The following is a 23844-nucleotide window of genomic DNA, read 5'->3' as shown; positions in this document are numbered from 1 at the left end:
GCCCAAAGATGATCAAACCATAAATCATGGTCAGGTGGCTTTTTCTGTTCTTCTCTCGTCTCCATCGATGCTACATCACGAAATACAATCTCCCTGAATTCAATGAAGTTGGGATATCTTGTATAAAGCCCAAAAAGTGTTTTCATGAGCTGATGATTAATTTTCATCAGTCATACTATTGACTATTTGGTACCTTGGAAGACAATATGATGTTTTGAGCATGATTTATCATTGTTTATTAGGTATTGGAATTAAGAAAATTACCTTTTTAATAATATTTTTAATTGATCAAAATATTCTTAGTACAGCAATGTTATGTCAACAATTATAAATTACACTCCTTCCACGAACTGCTGATTAGTTTTCATCGCTCTTAGTCTTGGTTTGGTAAAACTTTTATTTTTCGAAAGTAGCTTATGAAAGCTGTCTTTTAAAAGACAGCTTTTTAAAAGGTGCAGCACTTGCGTTTGGTAAAATCACGTAAAAAATAGCTTTTAATAAGCACAAGCACTACAATTGTATTTGGTAAAACAATTTTTAAAAATTAAAAAAATTATAATAAACATATTTATAACGAAGAATAATATTTTTTTAAATTTTAGAGACCAATAATTTAAATATTTATTTGATTTACTCTTTATATTAATATAAATAGAGTTATCATTAGTCAATACTCAATAATAAAACTTGTATGTAATCTAATGTTAGTACTGACATCTATATATATTGACTCACTTTTATAAATCACAAAAAATGGGACACATATCTCAAGTAAAATTATATATATATATATATATATATATATATATATATATATATATATATGTTGTTATTATAATTTTGACTAATGTTTATCAAGTTGGTGTATAAAAATTTTATGATTGGTTTTCATAAATCAGGTCTCCTTCACAGTTTAAAGAATAGAGAAAAACAAACATCTACTAAAAAATACAAAAATAACACACAAAAATAATATAAATGATAGAAGTTCATACCTAATACGTGATAGAGATGTATTTGTGTTAAAATTGTGAAGATTAGGTTGAAAAATAAAAAATATATGAAGATCTTATAATTTGTGAATGTTAGGTTGAGAAATAAAAAATATATGAGTATTTCAATAACAATATAATGATGAAAAATATATGTGGAAAAATAAATAAAATCTGGTGTTAATAATTAATAATGGTAATTTTGAATATTTATTATATTAGATTTTTTTTAATTTTGATAAGCACAAGCCAACTTTAAAAGAGAAAAGCTTAGTATACAAGCGATTAGGGCTTGTAACTATTACAAGTTCATTAACGCCTAATCCACTAAAACGCGCTGCAACTCCTACGTCACTTACACGCGCTATACAAAGATCCCGCATTTGTATAACTACCAAATTTAAAAGATTTGTTTCCTTCTTTGTTTTCTTTCTTTTCAAATTTCATCGTTCTTCTTCTCGCGCGTCTTCCCCTGGTTTTCGATCGTTCTTTTCCTCTCCTTTCTCATTGGTTTGTTCTTCATCATTGACGTTAGTTTTTCTTTCTGTAACTCCAGCTTCGTTTTGACATGGTGTATTTATAGTTTTTGACATGGTGTATTCTGCAACCTCTCTGTTGTTGATGACCAGTTTGTTCCGAAGGTTGGAATGATCTTTACCACCCTTGAAGATGCTAGAAAATTTTACAGGAACTATACCAAGGTTGCAGATTTTTCTACAAGAGTTCGGAGCACAAATAGAAAGGAAAACGAGATTAAGAATCAATTGATTACATGTAGCAGAGAGGGAAAATGAAACTCTCATAGCAAAGACTCATTTGATAGGAATTGGAATGATTTTCTGCTAAACTTTGGTCTTGTGGACAACAAGTGGCTTTCAGGTAGTGTTGGGTTAAAATCTACAGCAAAGGTGTAAATTTAATTTTTTATCGGGTGTATTTATAGTCTGTGTTTGGGTGTATTATGCAGATCTCTATGCAGACCGTCATATATGGGTTCCAATCTATCTGGATCACCACTTTATATTATAGTACCTATAAATCAGAAATTTTGAATACACTAGAGAGAGTTTAATTAATTTTGGTCTTGTGGACAACAAGTGATTTTCAGGTAGTGTTGGGTTAAAATCTGCAGTAGGGGTGTAAATTTAATTTTTTATCGGGTGTATATATAGTCTGTGTTTGGGTGTATTATGCAGATCTCTATGCAGACCGTCATATATGGGTTCCAATCTATCTGGATCACCACTTCATATTATAGTACCTGTAAATCAGACATTTTGAATACACTAGAGAGAGTTTAATTAATTTTGATCTTGTGGACAACAAGTGGCTTTCAGGTAGTGTTGGGTTAAAATCTGCAGCAGAGGTGAAAATTTAATTTTTTATCGAGTGTATTTATAGTCTGTGTTTGGGTGTATTATGCAGATCTCTATGCAGACCGTCATATATGGGTTCCAATCTATCTGGATCACCACTTCATATTATAGTACCTGTAAATCAGACATTTTGAATACACTAGAGAGAGTTTAATTAATTTTGATCTTGTGGACAACAAGTGGCTTTCAGGTAGTGTTGGGTTAAAATCTGCAGCAGAGGTGTAAATTTAATTTTTTATCGGGTGTATTTATAGTCTGTGTTTGGGTGTATTATGCAGATCTCTATGCAGACCGTCATATATGGGTTAGATTGGATCACCACTTCATATTATAGTACATGTAAATCAGACATTTTGAATACACTAGAGAGAGTTTAATTAATTTTGGACCTGTGGACAACAAGTGGCTTTCAGGTAGTATTGGGTTAAAATCTGCAGCAGAGGTGTAAATTTAATTTTTTATCGGGTGTATTTATAGTCTGTGTTTGGGTGTATTATGCAGATCTCTATGCAGACCGTCATATATGGGTTCCAATCTATCTGGATCACCACTTCATATTATAGTACCTGTAAATCAGACATTTTGAATACACCAGAGAGAGTTTAATTAATTTTGATCTTGTGGACAACACGTGGCTTTTAGGTAGTGTTGGGTTAAAATCTGCAGCAGGGGTGTAAATTTAATTTTTTATCGGGTGTATTTATAGTTTGTGTTTGGGTGTATTATGCAGATCTCTATGCAGACCGTCATATATGGGTTCCAATCTATCTGGATCACCACTTCATATTATAGTATCTGTAAATCAGAAATTTTGAATACACTAGAGAGAGTTTAATTAATTTTGGTCTTGTGGACAACAAGTGGCTTTCAGGTAGTGTTGGGTTAAAATCTGCAGCAGGGGTGTAAATTTAATTTTTTATCGGGTGTATTTATAGTCTGTGTTTGGGTGTATTATGCAGATCTCTATGCAGACTGTCATATATGGGTTCCAATCTATCTGGATCACCACTTCATATTATAGTACCTGTAAATCAGACATTTTGAATACACTAGAGAGAGTTTAATTAATTTTGATCTTGTGGACAACAAGTGGCTTTCAGGTAGTGTTGGGTTAAAATCTGCAGCAGAGGTGTAAATTTAATTTTTTATCGGGTGTATTTATAGTCTGTGTTTGGGTGTATTATGCAGATCTCTATGCAGACCGTCATATATGGGTTCCAATCTATCTGGATCACCACTTCATATTATAGTACATGTAAATCAGAAATTTTGAATACACTAGAGAGAGTTTAATTAATTTTGGTCTTGTGGACAACAAGTGGCTTTCAGGTAGTGTTGGGTTAAAATCTGCAGCAGAGGTGTAAATTTAATTTTTTATCGGGTGTATTTATAGTCTGTGTTTGGGTGTATTATGCAGATCTCTATGCAGACCGTCATATATGGGTTCCAATCTATCTGGATCACCACTTCATATTATAGTACCTGTAAATCAGACATTTTGAATACACCAGAGAGAGTTTAATTAATTTTGGTCTTGTGGACAACAAGTGGCTTTCAGGTAGTGTTGGGTTAAAATCTGCAGCAGGGGTGTAAATTTAATTTTTTATCGGGTGTATTTATAGTTTGTGTTTGGGTGTATTATGCAGATCTCTATGCAGACCGTCATATATGGGTTCCAATCTATCTGGATCACCACTTCATATTATAGTACCTGTAAATCAGAAATTTTGAATACACTAGAGAGAGTTTAATTAATTTTGGTCTTGTGGACAACAAGTGGCTTTCAGGTAGTGTTGGGTTAAAATCTGCAGCAGGGGTGTAAATTTAATTTTTTATCGGGTGTATTTATAGTCTGTGTTTGGGTGTATTATGCAGATCTCTATGCAGACTGTCATATATGGGTTCCAATCTATCTGGATCACCACTTCATATTATAGTACCTGTAAATCAGACATTTTGAATACACTAGAGAGAGTTTAATTAATTTTGATCTTGTGGACAACAAGTGGCTTTCAGGTAGTGTTGGGTTAAAATCTGCAGCAGAGGTGTAAATTTAATTTTTTATCGGGTGTATTTATAGTCTGTGTTTGGGTGTATTATGCAGATCTCTATGCAGACCGTCATATATGGGTTCTAATCTATCTGGATCACCACTTCATATTATAGTACATGTAAATCAGAAATTTTGAATAGAATAGAGAGAGTTTAATTAATTTTGGTCTTGTGGACAACAAGTGGCTTTCAGGTAGTGTTGGGTTAAAATCTGCAGCAGAGGTGTAAATTTAATTTTTTATCGGGTGTATTTATAGTCTGTGTTTGGGTGTATTATGCAGATCTCTATGCAGACCGTCATATATGGGTTCCAATCTATCTGGATCACCACTTCATATTATAGTACATGTAAATCAGAAATTTTGAATACACTAGTGAGAGTTTAATTAATTTTGGTCTTGTGGACAACAAGTGGCTTTCAGGTAGTGTTGGGTTAAAATCTGCAGCAGAGGTGTAAATTTAATTTTTTATCGGGTGTATTTATAGTCTGTGTTTGGGTGTATTATGCAGATCTCTATGCAGACCGTCATGTATGGGTTCCAATCTATCTGGATCACCACTTCATATTATAGTACCTGTAAATCAGACATTTTGAATACACCAGAGAGAGTTTAATTAATTTTGGTCTTGTGGACAACAAGTGGCTTTCAGGTAGTGTTGGGTTAAAATCTGCAGCAGGGGTGTAAATTTAATTTTTTATCGGGTGTATTTATAGTCTGTGTTTGGGTGTATTATGCAGATCTCTATGCAGACCGTCATATATGGGTTCCAATCTATCTGGATCACCACTTCATATTATAGTACCTGTAAATCAGACATTTTGAATATATCAGAGAGAGTTTAATTATGGAAAATTTTTTTACTTATAATTGGATCAAATATATTTACACCATGTGTTCAATTTCTTAGAACAAGAAGATCAATAAAACCTAGAAGAACATAGAAGAACAGTAAAACATAGTTCTTCGATTTCGAAATCAGAAACAGAAATGTGGAAAATGTACGAGATGAGTAAAACAATAACGTACCTTGAATAATATTTTGTTGATGGTTTCTGCTATTATTCGCGACGAGTTCAAATGTCTCTTCGGTTTGGAATGTTGCTCGAAACTTGAGGATTTGTGTTATCTTTGAAGGAGAAGAGGAAGAGTGAGCCATAACGAGCGGTTTTCTCGAAGCGTAATCGTTCGAGTGACGCGCGTGAAATTGACGCTCCATTTAAAGGGAGGGAGTGCGCGTGGATTAAACCTGAGTTGGGCCAACTTGTAAGGATTGTATGCGTTATTTGCTTGTATGTGTAGCGGAGCCCACTTTAAAAAGCTCCATAGGCCCAGCACAGATGGCATACCTGTCCGCCTCATATAACGCTGCACCCGGGTTCAAATCCCAGCTGAGGCTGGTTGTTGGTTTAAGAACCCATGATACCCATGGTAGTGTGTGTGAGTGTGTTGTGTGTGTGTGTGAAACATGGGTGTAATGCCTAGGATTGGGGGCTGTCCAATCCACTTGACCAAAAAAAAAAAAAAAAGCACCACTAACTTTTAAAAGCCACAAATAAAAGCAATTAGACTTTTTAATTTAACAAACGCAAAATGAGGTACTTGTGTTTTTAAAAAGCTCAAGCACCTCTTCAAAAAACTTTACCAAACCCAGTCTTACTATTGACTTTGGTACCTCGGAAGACAATATGATTTTTTGAACATTATTTAGTTTTGGATTCCACCCTCAAAGCTATATTTTTTTTTTCTTATAAAGTTCCAAAGTCTATAGTAGTGTGGTATGCATGATCCAAACTGGCTGTTGATGCAAGTCTCAGAAATAGGAAAATCATATGTAAACTAGGACAAGAAATAGGAAAGTCTCCGTATCGTACACATTTTCATCTTTGAAGTGTGCAATTTTTAAAAAATAATGGGGATCAAAGTGTAGTTTGAGCCTCCCAAGGGAGAAGAGAGTGTACCTAGACTTCGAAACAACTTTGTTTTACTATCTTATACCGGCAGCATCATTTCATTCATGAGCATCTGGTTGACCAATTTGATTTATGTGTAGGTGGAAGATCTCTCTAGAGTCTATAGGATTTCCCAGCAAATACCTAGATTCTTGATACTTCTTGTCGATTTATTCAAGGAGGTTGGTTTCTTTGGTTTTATTGTTTGGGATCAAAGTCAACTATTTTTTCAGTCTTGTTGCAATGATAGCATTGTTGGTTATGCTTCCATTGCAGCATATTACAGCTGAAGGTACGGTATTGATCCAACAGGAAGAAGAAGCTGCTAACAATCAGGTTTATATGCATTCCCTTTGTGTTGGCATACCTGCAGTAGTTATGCATCTTATTCTGACTTTAGTCATTGATTATCTAAATGCCGACAAAAAAATTTTTCTTCACTTCAGACTGCAAGAGAGTCTAGCATCCGTGGACATGTTAGTTTCCATGCCTTTTTCTTTCATTTTTTTGTAGTAATAGCTGTAAGGCTGTAAGTATAATCATGTCATATAGCAGGTACTAATCAGACAAATTATCGAGGCCCATGACAAGTATATGGCATATGTCAATGCTTGCTTTATGATTGATACTAAGTTTCACAAGGTTTGAGGCAATTTTGATATTCTGTTAGTTTCTTTGAAGAACAAATACTCTAAATATCATAAGTTATTAAATGATATATTTGATTTTGGTTGTCTCAACAGGCACTGAAGGAAGCATTTGTGATATTTTGCAATAAAACTGTTGCAGGCTGTACCACTGCAGAACTATTAGCTGCATTTTGTGATAATATCCTAAAAAGGAGAGGGAGTGAGAGGCTGAGTGATGGAGCAATTGAAGAAAATCTTGACAAGGTACTTTTTATATTTTCTTCATCAGATTCCCATTGCTATGAATTGTGTTGACAAATTTGTTTAATCTCCTGCAGGTAGTCAAGTTGCTTGTTTATATCAATGATAAGGATCTTTTTGCAAAATATTGCAGGTCAAACTTTTATCATCGTAAATTTTTACATTTGTTTCAGCCCCCATATTGTAGTACAAGAACTATTTATTTATTTATTTGTACATTCTATAATTGCAGGAAGAATCTTGCCCGCAGATTACTATTTACCCCGGATGCTAATGAGGAGCAGGAGAGGATTCTTTTATCAATGCTAAAGCAACAGCTTGGGGGAAATTTCACATTGAACATGGAGAGAATGGTCAGTTGATTTCATTGCCAACTAACTAAATTTTAGTACTATCTTCTTTTCTTGGTTTGATAATATAACGTCGTGGTAACATGGCATATACAACTGTCATGCATGCAGGTTAATGACATGATATTGGCCAGGGAATGTCAAAGTCAATTTTTGAAGTATCTTCATAATAAGGAAATTCAAAATCTTGGAATGGACATCACAGTTACTGTCCTTACTACTGGGTCTTGGCCAACTTACAAAACATTTGATCTCAATCTCCCTTCCATGATGGTAAGAACATAGTGAATTACTTCAAGTTTCCATCCTTACTGTATATTTTATTTTATTTTTGTCTTTTCACAGATTAAATGCATGGAAGTTTTCAAGAGCTTTTATGATTTAAGATACGGGAGAAAGACAAGAAGACTTAGGTGGATTTACTCATTGGGGACATGCAATGTCAATGGCAACTTTGAACCAAAAACCATTGAACTAATTGTATCCACAAGTCAGGTGATTTCCTTCCCAGCAACCCAAAAGAAAAGTCAGCACTATGGAAGTATTGTACATAACAATCGTTGGTTCATTACTCATGTTTATGTATAGAAAATTTTGTACTTTACAGGCTGTTATCCTGCTGCTATTCAACAATGCAGATAGATTGAGCTATTCAGAGATTATGACTCGGCTGAACTTGAGCCACGAAGATGCCGGTGGATTACTCCACTCGCTGTCCTGTTCGAAGTATAAGATACTTAACAAGGAGCCCAACACAAAATCTATATCTCCAAATGACATCTTTCAGTTCAACTCTAAATTTACTGACAAAATGAGGAGGATCAAGGTTTGTTCTTAGTTTTATCCATAGGCCACATTTGATTTGCAATCTCATAGCTAGTTTTCAATGTTTCAGTTTTCTTTGTTGTCAAAACATAACAAGACATGTTGTCTTTTTATTGTAGATCCCCATTACACAGAATGAGGACAAAAGGAAGATGGTTGAAGATCTCGACAAGGATAGGCAGTATACCATTGACGCTGCAATTGTGCGCATTATGAAGAGCAGGAAGGTTTTGGGCTATAAGCAACTGCTTTCGGAGTGTGTCAAGATGTTAAGCCCCTTGTTCAAGGTATAGCAATATGCATGCATCTCCTAATTTGAGTGAATTTGTATTGGCTGAATTATTTTCTGGTTTCAAGTATTATCTTAATTTGCAAATGTTGGTATTTGATTTGCAGCCTGAAATCAAAACAATCAAGAAACGCATTGAACATCTCATTGCAAAGGACTATTTGGAAAGGGACAGAGATAACCAAAATATATTCAAATATGTGGCATAATGGAAGCAACTAATGTGCAGTGGCCAATGTTTATTGTCTAGTAGTTAAATGTAGTTAAATGCATGATAGAATGATTGCTCCATGCTTCTTTGTCGATTGTTGTAGACAATGGAGGCTATAAATATTTGGAAAGGAAGAATTACTGAAAAGAAATTGTTAAAATACGTGTCTAGCAACATAAGATATAATACATTTTTTTCATCTTAGTCTATAAGGAATTTGGACAATCTGTTTTTAAAATTTTAACAAAATGACAAGGAGATCTCACATCAAGCGATATGTCATGCAAAGTCCGGAGAAGGGCAGCATCTAAAAATGTAAACCGGTAGTCTTAGTAGCTGATTTTACGGCTTGAATTTGCAATCTTAAGTCAATCTAGAAATAGCTTCTTGTCTACCTCCATTCTCATCTCAGCTGTGCAGATGTCTCAAACAACATCAGACCCTCTGCCATTGATTCCTAATAGAAGGTCAAAGATGGTAGTTGGAAGAATCAGCTTCTACCTTCAATGTTTCAATTTGATAGAAGTTAACAATAACAGCATTCATTCACTGGAAAATACTAGGACTATCTCACATTCTAGAAGAGACAAAATTAAGAATAAGTGCGTTAGAGAATTGTGACAATGGAAGGACATCCATTAACATCCATTAGGCCAAGTTTAAGAGGAAAGAGAGGTGGTATTCTCCAGTCTTTTTATTCAACATCAAAATTTGCTTTACACTCAGCATGCTTTCTTATACTAACTACTCAGGCCACTACCCTTATTCCCATCAATTACATTCCCAATTCCATTATTATAGTAACTAACCTAACAACTACTACTGCTAACTAACCATCCTATCTTTAAGTAAATGGACTTAACAGCTTTCTAAAAGGAGCCTGCTTCCCTCGTTTCCAATTGTATACAACTTCGTTTATATCCTAAGGATGAGTAACATAATCCATCTGCCCATCTTGGAGCTCCAGGAACTCTGAGCGGCGCCAAAGATTTCTGAATAGATAGAGCCATGGTGGAGCTGATGACATGTTTGATGTACCCTAGAAATCTGAAGAACATGTCCAATTAGATTAATATTATAGATACCTCAGGAAAATAAATAAATGAATAAATAACAAACAACACTAAAAATTAATTTGTATATGCTTAACGGTTAAGATACATGGTGGTTAAATCAGAGTTGATGCATCTACTCTCTACTCTAAAGTTGGCATTGACATTGGTGCTCTATATGACAGAGTGAAGGTACAAGTCCAATATATATAGCTCTAGAGACATTCATAATATATAACTACCAGAACGACCAAAATTCAGAGGTAACAGTGCCAATAAAATTAATCTTAGGAAACAGTTGCATGAAATGAAATCATGGTGTTAGTAGTATAATATGTAATCATCATGCAACAAAACAATAATTTAAGAACCCAACAAATTATACCCGAATAACTTTGATTAAAGTTATGACAATTAAATTAATTAAGCAGCCCCAAGACATCATTATGTGATTGGAATTAAAATTTTATATTCCTAGAGTATATTTCTTCCATTTTATTTATATTTATACAAAGAAGGAAGCAATGATGTATATGTTAGTTCACATTACGAAGAAGAAAAATGAAGCAAATATGGATGCAATGAAAGGGTGAAAAGTTGCTTACAATTCTCAATGCAAGACCGGCGAAAAGCAGTATGGATAAGCAAAGAGCAAGAGGAAGGTGGTCCAGGCAGCCCAAAAAGCTGTTACCACAACAAAAGCAAGAGAGTGATTAGGATTTAGGAATGTCTTGGAGCAAATAAAGAAAAATCACAAAATTATCCACAAAATTAGTACCAATTATCAACTCCTGAGAATATCAAACAACTATTCATGAGGAGATAGTTTCTGCAAAAAAGAGACCAAAAGTTATTTACTATTTTGTTATGCAATAGTCCAATGATGAGAAGAAACTTAAAAAGTGGAAGTAACAGAGTGATAGCTCTACACCCTATAAGATAGACCAATTGAATTATGAGTTCTGATACACTAACAGCCACATAATGCTACTCAAAAGCGAAAAGTCAAATCTAAATTTGCCTTGACCATGTCTGTAGTGGTGATTAAGAGTGTAATAACAGAGGATTAAGTTTTATATTTAGAGTTGAAGGACATGAGACACATGATTTGAAACAGTGTAGAGTAGATTTCATAAACAACTAACATGACTTGTTACAATTAAAAAATGGGTTGATGAAATTCAGTAAAAATAAACTATCATGATGATAATATAATGTATGAAAAATGAATGTGATGTTAGAGAAGATGAAGTGGGTTTGGGATAGAAAGGGCAAAAGAGTTACCTGTTTTAAGATGTTGAGTCATTGCAAATCGATCTCCCATTAACAAAAATGTGGGGGGTGTGGGAAATGGATGGCCAAATGTTGGGATCCTTCCTCTCTATGCCTTCACCCAACAACCCACATTTAATAATGAAGAGTCGACTTAAAGAGGCAGGCAACCTTATGTTCTCCAGCTTAGAACATTCTTCAACCCGTAATTCTCGAAGGGACTGTGATTGTGACAGCTCCTCTAGAGATGTCAAATTTTCACGTCTTGCGATTATGAAGGACCTGAGATTTGGGAACGCTGACAATGGGAAGGATGTAAGTGAATCACAGCTGTTGTCTATTTCAAGACTCGTTAGTGACTCATGTTGTTGCTGTTGCATTGGGAATTCCACATTCTTGCAATCCTTGATTGATAGCTCTTGCAATAAAGGGGGCAGAGAATCCCCTGGAAATGATATGGCTGATGAGCAGTTTAAGATTCTTAACTCTGCGAGAGAGGTTGGTTGGGTGTGAGTCATGGCATCAAACACATACTCCACTGGCTGCCCTCCATCAACGGATAGAGTTTGCAACATCGAAAGTGGTAGCTCCCGAATTCTTGCTTCCTTTGTGCCGTATATTTGTAAATGGCATAACATGGGAGCTCTTGGCAGATAACTACCAAGCTCCTCGCATTCTTCAATCCAAAGTGATTTCAAAGACGGAAGGAAAGTGGGGAGATCTCCTCTTAACTTGGGACAGTTCACTATCGAAAGATGCTCAAGTTGAGGAAATGGTGCATCATCTTCGTCACATTCAAATGACTCCCATTCCTCCCAGCAAGGCATGTAAAAAAATGAGAGATGTTTAAGGGATCGGAAGGGTGTCTCCTGATGATGATGAGTTCCATCATCCTTATAGAATGAGCCACCAATCATCTTCAGCTTCTCACATCGTGAAATCTCCAATCTCTTTAGAGAGGGTAACTGTCCTAGTGAAGGAAGCACCCAACAATTCCTGCATCCCAACAGCTCCAACTTAGTCATGTTGTGGTACGAAGACTGCCCTACCCAATCCGGAAACATGGTACCTCTGTAACCCCATAAGCTTAGCCTCTTCAAGTCTTTGTGAGGTTCTAATTTGGCAAGTACATCTTTTTCGATTTGGGAATCAACAATATCACTATCTTCACCTGATGACCACTTCAAGAATAAATCAGTGATGTATTTCTTATCAACCATCCTTGCCTTCCAAGCTTCACTGCTATCAACCACATTCTCTAATTTCTCAATACTGAGTGACCGTTGAAGATTTACAAGTTCTCCCAATTCCTCTATCCCATTCTCTTCATGCTTTCCAACAATGTAGTGACATAAAATCTGCAAGTCTTTCAATTTGCTCATCGCTTTTGGCATCTCTTCTAAATTAGTATATTCAATATGGAGATGGCGTAGATTTATAAGATCTTGCATCCTGCTTGGAAGCTTTTTTAGTCCTTTACACCTGGTCAACTTCAGTGTATGTAAATTGTACAATTTGCTCAATGACTCGGGCAATACCAAAATAGGCGTATAAGAGACATCCAATTGACGCAAATTTACAAGACCCTGCATGTTGATTGGAAGCTTTTCTAGTCTTGTACAATTACTCAACTTCAATGTTTGTAAATTGTACAAGTTAGTCATTGAGTTGGGCAATGTCATGATAGGTGCACCCGAGAGATCCAAATAACGCAAATGGATCAAATCACCTATTGAATAAGGCAATGTATCAAGTGGAAAGAATTTAAATGACAAAACTCTTACATGCTTCAACTGTGCAAGTAAGCCACAAGGATCAAATTTCTCTGTGGAATCATGCCATTTATCAAATATCAGCAATGTCCTTGCATTTTTTAAGCTTTCACATGCTTCCAATATCTTTGAGAACAAAGCATTCATGCTACGATCATATGAAAGATGACGAGAACAAGCATCATGCATATATGCAGTTTTGAGTTCAATGGTTCTAGAAAAGAACTTCCCACCATAGAATATCGATAAATCATGCATGAGATCATGCATCACAAATGAATTTTCAAGAGAGTTAGAATGTTGAAAAAATGATCTTGAAGCCAAATCGTTAAAATATTTATAACCAATTTCTTCTAAAGTGCTGCCGCCCTTTGGTTGCTGCAAAAGACCTTCTGCCATCCATAATAACACCAGTTCATCTCTTTCGAATTCGTAGTCTTTTGGAATAAAGAACAATAAACAAAGCAACGTTTTAAGTATGAAGGGAGGTAATGATAACTAATTTTTAAGGCAGGAAGAATGCTACTCTCATCTTCAGAAAACTCCCAAATTTTGCTATTCAAAACATCAATCCAATCCCTTTCATGATCTTTTGTTCTTAATAATCCCCCAAGTGTTTGAACAGCCAATGGTAACCCTTTACACTTTTCAACAATTTTTCTGCCAACAATTTCTAAAGCTGAACGGTCTCTAGATTCAGTAGGAAAAAATGCATGTTTTGCAAACACTAGCCAACAATCTTCCTCATGCAAGAAACTCAAATTGAGAGGTTGATTATGATTAGTTTTCACCATAGAAGCAACCGGATCAAGACGGGTTGTTACAAGGATATGACCTCCCTCACTTCCACATTCAAAAGGAGTTAAGAAACTTCCCCAACCCTCACGATTACTGCTCCATACATCATCTATAACAATCAAGAATTTCTTCCCTGCTAGCTCATCCTTCAAATGATTTTGGACTGTATCTAAATCACTTGAGTGACAAGAACTACCAGTTTTCTCTATCACAGTCTTTGTCATCTTAAGAACATCAAATTCTTCCTCACCAACACAAACCCATGCTTTAACATGAAATTTTTGCTTCACTTTGACATCATTATAAACCAATTTTGCCAGAGTAGTTTTGCCTATCCCACCCATGCCTACTATGGGAATCACAGACAAATCACCATTGTTAGTATCATCTAACAACAATTTCACTATAGCATCCCTCTCTTTGTCCCTCCCAACAAACATATCAGATTTTTTAACTAGTGAGGTTGATGGAATCCTCCCAGACATATTCTTGGCTGCAATATTTTCTAGACCAAGGATATCTTTGTGTTTTGCAATATCCTCTAGTCTAGCAATGACTTCTTCAATCCTAGTAACAACCATATCCTTATCTTGTGAATTGAAGATACGAGACAGGAAGTTACCTGGATCCTCTTGAATGGCAGCTTTGGTGGTAATTTCATCCAACAAGTCATCAGCATCATAGACAGCATCTTGAAGATTTTGAAGCCACCTCTTCACAGCATTGACAGTGATCTGTTTCTTCTCAGCATCATTCAGCACAGCTTCAACCACGTTCAGAATTGTCTCCAACCTTCCTAGCAGATTCTGGTCAAGCTTCTTTCCTCGAATCCATTTGACAAACTTATCATCGGACAACCTGTCAAAAAGAACATTGAAGAAAGAAGAGAGAAAAGCTCCTCCAACAAGTTCTGCAACCATGTTCACAAGGAAGCGCTTTGTGTTTGCACTCAACTCAGATTTCTTACAAAGAAGGAAGTAGTAGCAAGTAATGAAGTGTTGGTATGTTTACATTAAAGTATACATTAAAGTCAATAATACCGGGCAAGTTTTCGCCATTGAAAAAAGGCCAGTTCTACTGTGACTGTAGTTTAGATGACTACAAGTGTCTATAGTTTTCTCTACAAATCAGCAAATGCCACCTGGTTTAGTTTTGCAAGTGGTTGACCCTTTTAAATAACTCCTAACTGAATTTACCATAAGTGCTGAAAGTTGAGACTTATAATTAGAAAAGAAAAATTTTAATAATTAATTTATTTGGTTTTGAATTATTGTTTGCGACTTTGTGGATCACTCCTTGAAGAACACGGTGGTTTATTCTTCGTGTCCTACCTTCTTGGTCCTCAACTATGTAGCTCGGTGCGGGATAGTAACAGTAATTGGCGCCCACGCAAGATCTGATCCCTAACCACTCCTTCCGCCACCCCCTTGGATCTCGCTCACTCTCCACTTATGTTACCACTCTTCAGTCTTAGTTGTTGCAGCAATAACCGTCGCCTTCCACCGAGCGAGTCGCACTCAAGATCTCCGACTCAGTGATGAGTTGACCTGGACGCGGAGCGAGTTGAAGAACATGAAGGTGGGAACGGTGTCGTTCCAGTGGCACAGCCTGGGAAAATGTGTTTTTTTTTTTCAACTAGAATATATGAAAATGGTTAAGATTAATAACAAAGTTACTGTGATAAAAATTTGGAACTAAACCAATTAAGAGCCAACTAAAAGGATCAAATTAGCTTTAGAGTCAAAATTCTTAGGTCAGCTGTCTTTAGCTGATTTGTCTTCTATATTGTAGCCAGTAGCCACCATAGCCATTGAAATTGTAGCCACAGTAGAATGCACCAAAAAGCTTGAAAAAATTGGTGTGTTAATTAATTATACAGAAAAAAATAGAATTTTTGTTTTTAAAATTTTAAATTAAGGAAGTCATTATATAAGGGCGTCTAAAACGTCTTTTTTTTTTAAGATATTTTTTAATAATTAAAATTTAATACTTATGCCGTATTATTTTTTTTTATCAAAATTAGTTAAATAACTTAATTTAACCGAAAAAATGATGAATTAAATTTTGAATTGGTCAAAATTAATATTATTTTTTATAAAAATTAACTATAATATTTTTATTATAAAAAATAACTAAAATACTTCTATTATATTTATATATATTAATTTTAAAAATTTTTTTTCTATGTTATCATAGGATTAGGATTTACAATTTTCAAAATATATATATATAATATAAATATTTTAGTTATTTTTTATAATAAAAATATTATAGTCATTTTTTATAAAAATTATTAATTTAGATATGGTTTTATAAATATTCTTGTAGGCCCAAAATAAAATTGAAATTAAAACTAATATCGGAAATGCTCTGAGCTCTTCCAAACTTAAATATTTAGTTGGATTGGCTACTTTTCTTAATGGAATACAAAAAGCTCTGTTTATTATTATATAAATAAACCTATAGAAGAATAATTGTTTAATTTGACATTAGGAAATAAGTTAAACCATGTAATCATCCTTTATCTGTTTCTGGCTTCTAAGCTTCATTGAGATTGAAATATGATTTCTAAAAATTGTCTTTTTTCCTGGTCTGGTGACTCTAAAAGCTAAATGCATAAATTGAAGACATGTATCCCAAATTCCCAACAACCTCAACAACATTTTCATGTAATCTTCAATAATGGTTGCAATCTGATTTTCTTATTAAAAAAAAAAATTGTTAATATAAACTACTTTTACCATTACAAGCCCACGTATTAAAAAGAGATGGCACAAGGTCAACCACTCACCAAGACTACTAAACTTATCAGAACATTCACACAATTTTGAACAAGAAAATTTACAAAACAATCTCAAAAAAGTACTAGTATGTGACACAGTTTATAAGTTGTAATAATGCATTAATTAGTTTTCAACGACCTAACCACACAATAATGCAAACCAAATCTTTATCTGTATGACAGTAACTATATAGCACTATAAAATGTATGCATTTTGAGATAAATTTGGTATATCATATGGACTGAAATTATTCAATAATATATAAGTTTGAGCATAATTTTATAGCAATAATTTCTACTAAATTTAAGCATCAATTATCTTGGTCCATCATTGCAACTTAAGATGCTCACTTATTGGTACATAGCTAGAAGTTTTAGCAAAACTTTTTTATTAGGATGATGTGACATATCACATATTCATTAGGATTACTCATTAGAAAATACAGGATTACCAGAATAAGCCATAAAGAAAGAGATATACCATTTCAGAAATGTACATAGGAGAGTTGCCAAAAAGGAACTTGAATTTACTCAATTATTGCTATAAATCCCATGGTGTGACAGAGTACTGAATCAACCAAAGCCACTTAGTCATACAGAAAAGTAATCTACTTGGCAAAAAAAAAAAAAAGATAGAAAAACATGATTCTAAATCAATGGCATAGAGTATCTCAGTAATGGACTCAGCTAAGCAGTCAAAATTATCAATTTTATGAACAAATCTGAATGCACAAAGTTTGTATGTTATTCCCAACGTTCAAAAGAGAAAGAGAAAGGGCTGCTCAGTGGTTACACATCTCCTATTTCCTTCCATCCAAGTGGAATCTGAATTGACAGAGCCATATGGTGGAATTGATGACATGTTTGATGTACCCTAGCAACCTGAAGAACATGGCCACTTAGATTAAAATATTATTGCTACCACCAGAAAAAATAAATAAATAACAAACAACACTAAGAATGTAATTTGCTACTTGTCATGACCTTGTCCTCAACTACTATGTAATTTGCATATGCTTAGTGGTTAAGATACATGGTGGTTAAATCAATCAGAGTTGATGCATCTACTCTCAACTCTAAAGTTGCCATTGACATTGGTGCTCTATATCAATCATCATAGAGTGAAGGTACAAGTACAATACATATAGCTCCAGTGATATTCATAATATATAACTACCAGAACGACCAAAATTCAGAGGTAACGGTGCCAATAAAATTAATCTTAGGAAACCATGGTGTTAGAGTATGATATGCATGATGCAATGAAACGATGAGTAATTTAAGAACTCAAATTTTTTTTTACACGAATACCTTTGATAAAAGTATGCCAATTAATTAAGCATCTGAAGACATCATTATTTTAATGTTATTAAAATTTTATATACCTAGATCATATTTCTGCCATTTTACCTATATTCAATTGTTATTACAAAGAAGGCATTTTGTTTAATTAATGAAAGGGTAAAAGTTGCTTACAATTCTCAATGCAAGACGGGCGAAAAGCAGTATGGATAAGCAAAGAACAAGAGGAAGGTGGTCCAGGCAGCCCAAAAAGCTGTTATGGCAACCAAAGCAAGAAAGTGATTAGGATTTAGGATTGTGTTGGAGCAAATCAAGTACAGGAATATGTAGGTGGGGGCATAAATGTTTTTCTCTTACAATAGACATACCTTTTTATCATAAAATCACAAAATTGTCCACAAAATTACCAATTGTCAAGGGCAGAATCACGCATACTCCTTCTGAGGAGATGGTTCCTGCAAAAGGAGAGCAAAAGTTCTTTACTATTTTGTTGTGCAATAGTCCAACTATGACAAGAAGCTTAAAAGGTGGAAGTAGCAGATTGATAGTGAAGATGGGCCAACTGAATTATGAGTTATGATACACTAACAGCATATAATGCTACACAAAAGTCAAAACTTGGTCAAAAGAAATGACTCAGAATTCCTTTCTGATATCATGACAAATAATTTTGTCTCGACCACGTACTGTAGTGGTGATTAAGAGTGTCATAACTGAGGACTGGGTTTTATATTTAGAGTAGAAGGACATGAGAGTATGAGACACATGATTTGAAACAGTATAGAGTAGATTTGATAAAAAAATAAAATGGATTGATGAAATTCAGTTAGAATAAAACTATCGTACTGATAATAGAATGAATATGATGTTGCTGAAGATGAAATGCTTTTTTTTTTTGAGAGAGAGAGAGAGAGAGAGAGAGAGAGATAAACAGTACCTGTTTTAAGATGTTGAGTCATTGCGAATCCGTTTCCCATCAACATAAATACTGGGGATGTGGGAAATGGATGGCCAAATGTGGGGGTCCTTCCTCTCTATGCCTTCACCCAACAACGGACATTTCCTGATGTCGACTTCCCTTAAAGAGGCAGGCAGCCTTATTATGTTCTCCATCTTAGGGCACTCTGAAATTAATAAGTATTGGAGGGGCTGTGTCTGTGACACCTCCAGAGATGTCAAATTTTCACGTCTTGTGATTGTGAGAGACTCGAGATTTGGGAACGGTGGCAATGCGAAGGATGTAAGCGAATCACAGCTGTTGTCTATTGTAAGACTCGTTAGTGACTCATGTTGTTGGTGTTGCATTGGCAATTCTACATTCTTGCAATCGAATATGCTCAAATCTTTCAACGAGGGAAGGAAAGTGGGCAAATCTCCTCTTAACTTAGGACAGTTGCATATTGAAAGATACTCAAGTTTCGGAAATGGTGCATGATCATCATCACATTCATAAGACTCCCATTCCTCCCACCAACCCATACGACGAAATTCCAGAGATTTAAGGGATCGGAAGGGTGTCTCCTGATGCTGATGAGTTCCATCACCCTTATAGAATGACCCACCAATCTTCTTCACCTTGTCGAGCACGAAAATCTTCAATGTCGTTAAAGCGGGTAACTGTCCAAGTGAAGGAAGCACCCAACAATTCCTGCATCCCCTCAGCTCCAACACAGTCATGTTGTGGTACGAAGACTGCCCTACCCAATCCGGAAACATCGTACCTCTGTAACCCCAGATGGATAGCTCCTTCAAGTCTTTGTGAGGTTCTAATTTGGCAAGTACATCTTTTTTGATTTGGGAATCAACAATATCACTATCTTCACCTGATGACCACATCAAATATAAATGAGTGATGTATTTCTTATCAACCATCCTTGCCTTCCAAGCTTCACTGCTATCAACCACATTCTCTAATTTCTCAATACAAAATGACCCTTGAAGATTTACAAGTTCTCCCAATTCCCCAATCCCATTCTCTTCATGCTTCCCAACAATATAGTAACATAAAATCTGTAGGTCTTTTAATTTGCTCATCCCTTTCGGCATCTCTTCTATTTTAGTACCTTCAATTTCGAGATGGTGCAAATTTACAAGATCCTGCATGTTGCTTGGAAGCTTTTTTAGTCTTTCACAATGACTCAACTTCAACGTTTGTAAATTATGCAATTTGCTCAATGACTCGGGCAATACTTTAATTGGCGTATGAGAGAGATCCAAATGAAGCAAATTTACAAGATCCTGCATGTTGCTTGGAAGCTTTTCTAGTCTTTCACAATCATTCAACTTCAGTGTTTGTAAATTATACAATTTGCTCATTGACTCTGGCAATGTCTCGATAGATAAATAAGAGAGATCCAAATAACGCAAATGGATCAAATGAACTATTGAATCAAGCAATGAATCATGATCAACAACACAAAAGAATTTAAATGACAAAACCCTTAAGTGCTTCAACTGTGCAAGTAAGCGACAAGGATCAATTTCCTCTATGGAATCCTTCCATATTTCAAAATCGATATCCAGCAATGTCCTTGCATTTTTCAAACAATCACGTACTTCCGAGATCTCCGAGAATAACGAATCATCGATGCCAAGACCATCTGAAAAATGACGAGGACAAGCATCATGCTTGTCTGCAGTTTTGAGTTCAAAGTTTCTCGAAAAGAACTTTCCACCGTAGAATATTGCTAAATCATGCATGAGATCGTGCATCACAAATAAATTTTCATCAGTGTTAGAATGTTGGAAAAATGATCTCGAAACCAAATCATTAAAATATTTAGAACCAACTTCTTCTAAAGTGCTGCCACTCTTTGGTCGCTGCAAAAGACCTTCTGCCATCCACAATAACACCAGTTCATCTCTTTTGAATTTATTGTCTTTTGGGAATAAAGAACAATAAACAAAGCAACGTTTTAAGTACGAGGGGAGGTAGTGATAACTGATTCTCAATGCAGGAAGAATCCCACTATCTTTTTTGGGAAGTTCCCAAATTTCACTCCTCAATATAAACTCCCAATCCGCTACTTCTTTTCTTGCTCTTAATAAACCTCCAAGTGTTTGAGCAGCCAAAGCTAACCCATTACACTTCTTGACAATTTTTCGACCAACTTTTTCTAGATCAGAACGGCTATGGGATTCAGCCGAATTAAGACATGCATGATCTGCAAACACTGACCAGCAGTGCTCATCACCCAACAAACTCAAATGGTAAGTTGGAAGAGTTTTCACCATATCAGCAGTGGAATCAAGACGGGTTGTTACAAGAATCTTAACACCCCCGTTACTAGATTTAAAAGGCTTTAGAAAACTTATCCAGTAATCATAATTGTTTCTCCACATGTCATCCAAAACAACCAACAACTTCTTCCCTGCTAGGACTTTCTTCAAGCTCTCCTGAATTGTGTTTAACTCAGTTGAGCTGCAAGAACTAGAAGTTGCTTCCATCACAGCCTTTGTCACCTTAAGAACGTCAAATTCTTCTTGCCCATCACAAACCCATGCCTTAACATCAAATTTTTGTTTCACTCGGTCATCATTGTAAACCATCTGAGCCAAAGTAGTCTTTCCTATTCCACCCATGCCGACCATAGTAATCACGGATATTCCACCGTCATTGGTAACATCTAACAACAGTTTTACTATGGCCTCCCTATCTTGGTCCCTGCCATATATTTGATGCACATCAACCAGAGATGTTGAGGGGATCCTCCACGACATGTCCTCCACCGGTATCTCCTTCAAGCCAAGACCATCTTTCTCATTTACAATTGTCTCTAATGCATCAATGATCTCTTCTATCTTGGTTACTATCTCACCATCACCATGCAAATTGACATAGCGAGACAGAGAGTTACCTTGAACCTTTTGAATGGCAGCTTTGGTGGTGACTTCATCCAGTATGTCTTCAGCATCGTACACAGCATACTTCAGCCTGTCCAGCCAGTTCTTCACATCTTCCTCTTCGATCTGCCTCCGCTCGGCGTCATTGATCACAGCATGAGCAGCCTTCAGAACTGTCTCCAGCTTCTCAACCAGCTTCCGGTTAAGCTTCTTTCTCTGGATGAAGTTGACAAGTAAGGGTGAAATCAGCATGTCGTAGATAGTGCCAAGTGCAGAGTTGAGAAAAGCTTCCCCCACAAATCTTGCAGCCATGTTGGTCTCAAGATTAGAAGAAAGAAAGCAAGGAAAGTAGTGGATGATTGTTTGCAATGAAGGTAAAGGAAGTAGTAGCAGCAGGTTCAGAAAGTGATGCTTAATTGCTTATGTATTTTGTTTTCCTTGTAGCAAAAAGACATTGACTTCACACATGTTCATTGGTCTTTGGGACAAGTTCGTGTGATGCTTCCGTCTCTCTTCCTCAGGAAAAAAAAGTGACATGTTTGAGTGCTTTCAGAATTATATGTGTGGTCCACACTGCTTCCAATAGCCAATAGCATGATGGATTTGTCTTCCGTGGAGAAAGTTCGTTCTGATCCTTAAAGAACCTGACTAGAATATTCAATTCAAAATATGCGTGGCTAGAAAATTAGTGATGATAATAGTCAGTATTATTGTTACAATCGTAATAATAAAAAAAAAAGAATAATCGTAGTGGATATAAAAAAACAATAGTAATAATTATAATACTAATATTAGTAATTAACTAATTACACTAATAAATATGAATTGTTGAATACTACTACGTACTTAAGAATGTTGAGTATGAGTTTGGTACTTAAGAATGTTGAGTATGAGTTTGATTTTTAAAGTAGAGGTTAAAAATTTATTTTGCATCTGGTCTTTTTTTTGCTAAAAATAGTTTTATAGGTTTCAATTTGTTATAAAATTATCATTTTTATCAAATTTTAAATTTTTATTTCAAAAATACCCCTAATTAAAAAAACGTTGAATAAGAGGAAAGGGATTGGGGGGAGGAGGGGGGAAGGAGAAAGGGCCACCGCTATTAATAACAGGGAAGAAGAGAGGGGGTGGCTGGATCTCGCCGCTGCTCCTCTGGGCTCGGCGGAGGTGCTCGATGGTGATGGGTTTTGGTTCGAGGGAAGAACAGGAGAAAGCTTTGGTGGTGAACCGAGGGAAGAGAAGAGGTCGCGCTGTAACGGTGGCGCTAGGGTAGTGCAAAGAGAGAAGAAGAAAAGGGTTGCGGTGCTGTGATGGCGGATCGACACTGTGATGGCTGTGATGGCAGTTTTGGGTGACTCGTTGGCTTCTACTTCTGCTTCCATTCTTCTTCTGCTTCTGCTTCTATTCTTCTTCTGCTTCTGCTTGTATTATGTTGTTGATTTCTGATTATTGTTGTTTCTGGTTGCTTTTGCTTCTTATTCACTACATTGTTTCATTGTTTTTGTTATTATTTTGCTCCTGCTTTTGCTCATGTTCTGTTTCTGTTTGATTACATTGTTGATTCATTGTTGTTGTTGTTTTGCTCCTACTTTTATTTCTGCTCCTGCTCCTACTTCTGCTTGATTATATTGTTGATTTATTGTTGTTGTTGTTTTTGGTTCTGATTCTGGTTTTGCTTATGCTTGATTTTGGAGAAGAAGGAAAAGTGACATTTTGGTTTGAAGAATAATTTTAAAATTAAATTAAACTTTTTGAAATTATTTTGTAACGGAAGAAAGACTAAAAATAAAATAAATTTTTGCCCTCTACATTAAAGATCAAAATTATACTTAATCCTACCTAAAATAAGAATAGAAGTGATTATAATGACAATATCAATAAGTGTTGATTCTAATGATATTATTAATAATTTTGATGTTACGTTTCAAAAATTATAGATATTTTAATAAAGGAGATTATATTGTGAGTTTTATTTGATAACACTACTTTTTTACATAAAATCATAATAAATACTGTTCAAACCATGGTTCTGAAAATCGGATCGGACCGGCCGGTTCAACCGGAAAAACCGGGAATCGGTCAGTTAA

The 23844-nt window shown here is 35.3% G+C and overlaps 3 protein-coding genes across 8 annotated transcripts; 1 reads left to right on the top strand and 2 right to left on the bottom strand.

Moving 5' to 3' along the window:
- Nucleotides 1-6135: 6135 nt before the first annotated feature.
- Nucleotides 6136-9140, top strand: LOC112755654 (cullin-1). 5 transcript variants are annotated; one of them, XM_025803889.3, is made up of 12 exons: nt 6154-6553; nt 6648-6707; nt 6818-6847; nt 6927-7013; nt 7115-7264; nt 7339-7394; nt 7494-7614; nt 7723-7884; nt 7957-8106; nt 8219-8437; nt 8556-8723; nt 8833-9140. In XM_025803889.3, the coding sequence occupies exons 4-12, from the start codon at nt 6966-6968 to the stop codon at nt 8932-8934; spliced, it is 1176 nt and encodes a 391-aa protein (XP_025659674.1). In that variant the 5' UTR covers nt 6154-6553; nt 6648-6707; nt 6818-6847; nt 6927-6965; the 3' UTR covers nt 8935-9140. The 5 variants fall into 5 exon arrangements, with proteins under 5 accessions (XP_025659682.1, XP_025659674.1, XP_072077705.1 ...); XM_025803905.3 differs by having other exon boundaries at nt 6203-6553; nt 6924-7013; XM_025803897.3 differs by lacking the exon at nt 6818-6847 and having other exon boundaries at nt 6136-6553.
- Nucleotides 9141-9594: 454 nt separating this feature from the next.
- On the bottom strand, nt 9595-15669 carry LOC112755644 (putative disease resistance protein At3g14460). 2 transcript variants are annotated; one of them, XM_025803876.3, is made up of 5 exons: nt 14453-15669; nt 11273-12989; nt 10767-10817; nt 10594-10672; nt 9595-9983 (listed from the first exon to the last, which is right to left on the bottom strand). In XM_025803876.3, the coding sequence occupies exons 1-2, from the start codon at nt 14748-14750 to the stop codon at nt 11278-11280; spliced, it is 2010 nt and encodes a 669-aa protein (XP_025659661.1). In that variant the 5' UTR covers nt 14751-15669; the 3' UTR covers nt 9595-9983; nt 10594-10672; nt 10767-10817; nt 11273-11277. The 2 variants fall into 2 exon arrangements, with proteins under 2 accessions (XP_025659661.1, XP_025659653.1); XM_025803868.3 differs by having other exon boundaries at nt 11273-14905.
- A 1449-nt stretch (nt 15670-17118) lies between these two features.
- LOC112729379 (putative disease resistance RPP13-like protein 1) lies at nt 17119-22363 on the bottom strand. Its single transcript, XM_025779607.3, has 4 exons — nt 18852-22363; nt 18283-18369; nt 18089-18167; nt 17119-17494 (listed from the first exon to the last, which is right to left on the bottom strand). Exon 1 carries the CDS (start codon nt 22067-22069, stop codon nt 18857-18859), a length of 3213 nt encoding a protein of 1070 aa, XP_025635392.1. The 5' UTR covers nt 22070-22363; the 3' UTR covers nt 17119-17494; nt 18089-18167; nt 18283-18369; nt 18852-18856.
- Nucleotides 22364-23844: the final 1481 nt, after the last annotated feature.

This window comes from Arachis hypogaea, chromosome 2 (genome assembly GCF_003086295.3).
Source record: "Arachis hypogaea cultivar Tifrunner chromosome 2, arahy.Tifrunner.gnm2.J5K5, whole genome shotgun sequence".
Lineage (NCBI taxonomy): Eukaryota > Viridiplantae > Streptophyta > Magnoliopsida > Fabales > Fabaceae > Arachis > Arachis hypogaea.
The sequence above is the reverse complement of the archived record's forward strand: the minus strand, read 5'-3'. Positions and strand labels throughout refer to the sequence as shown.

Excerpts from the sequence above, each read along its gene's own strand:
- LOC112755654 (XM_072221604.1), top strand. The coding sequence starts at position 6,714 with ATGCATTCCCTTTGTGTTGGCATACCTGCA. Across the intron at positions 7,014-7,114 it reads TTGATACTAAGTTTCACAAG|GCACTGAAGGAAGCATTTGT; the intron begins GTTTGAGGCAAT and ends TTGTCTCAACAG. Across the intron at positions 8,107-8,218 it reads TAATTGTATCCACAAGTCAG|GCTGTTATCCTGCTGCTATT; the intron begins GTGATTTCCTTC and ends TGTACTTTACAG.
- LOC112755644 (XM_025803868.3), bottom strand. The coding sequence starts at position 13,431 with ATGGCAGAAGGTCTTTTGCAGCAACCAAAGGGCGGCAGCACTTTAGAA.
- LOC112729379 (XM_025779607.3), bottom strand. The coding sequence starts at position 22,069 with ATGGCTGCAAGATTTGTGGGGGAAGCTTTTCTCAACTCTGCACTTGGC.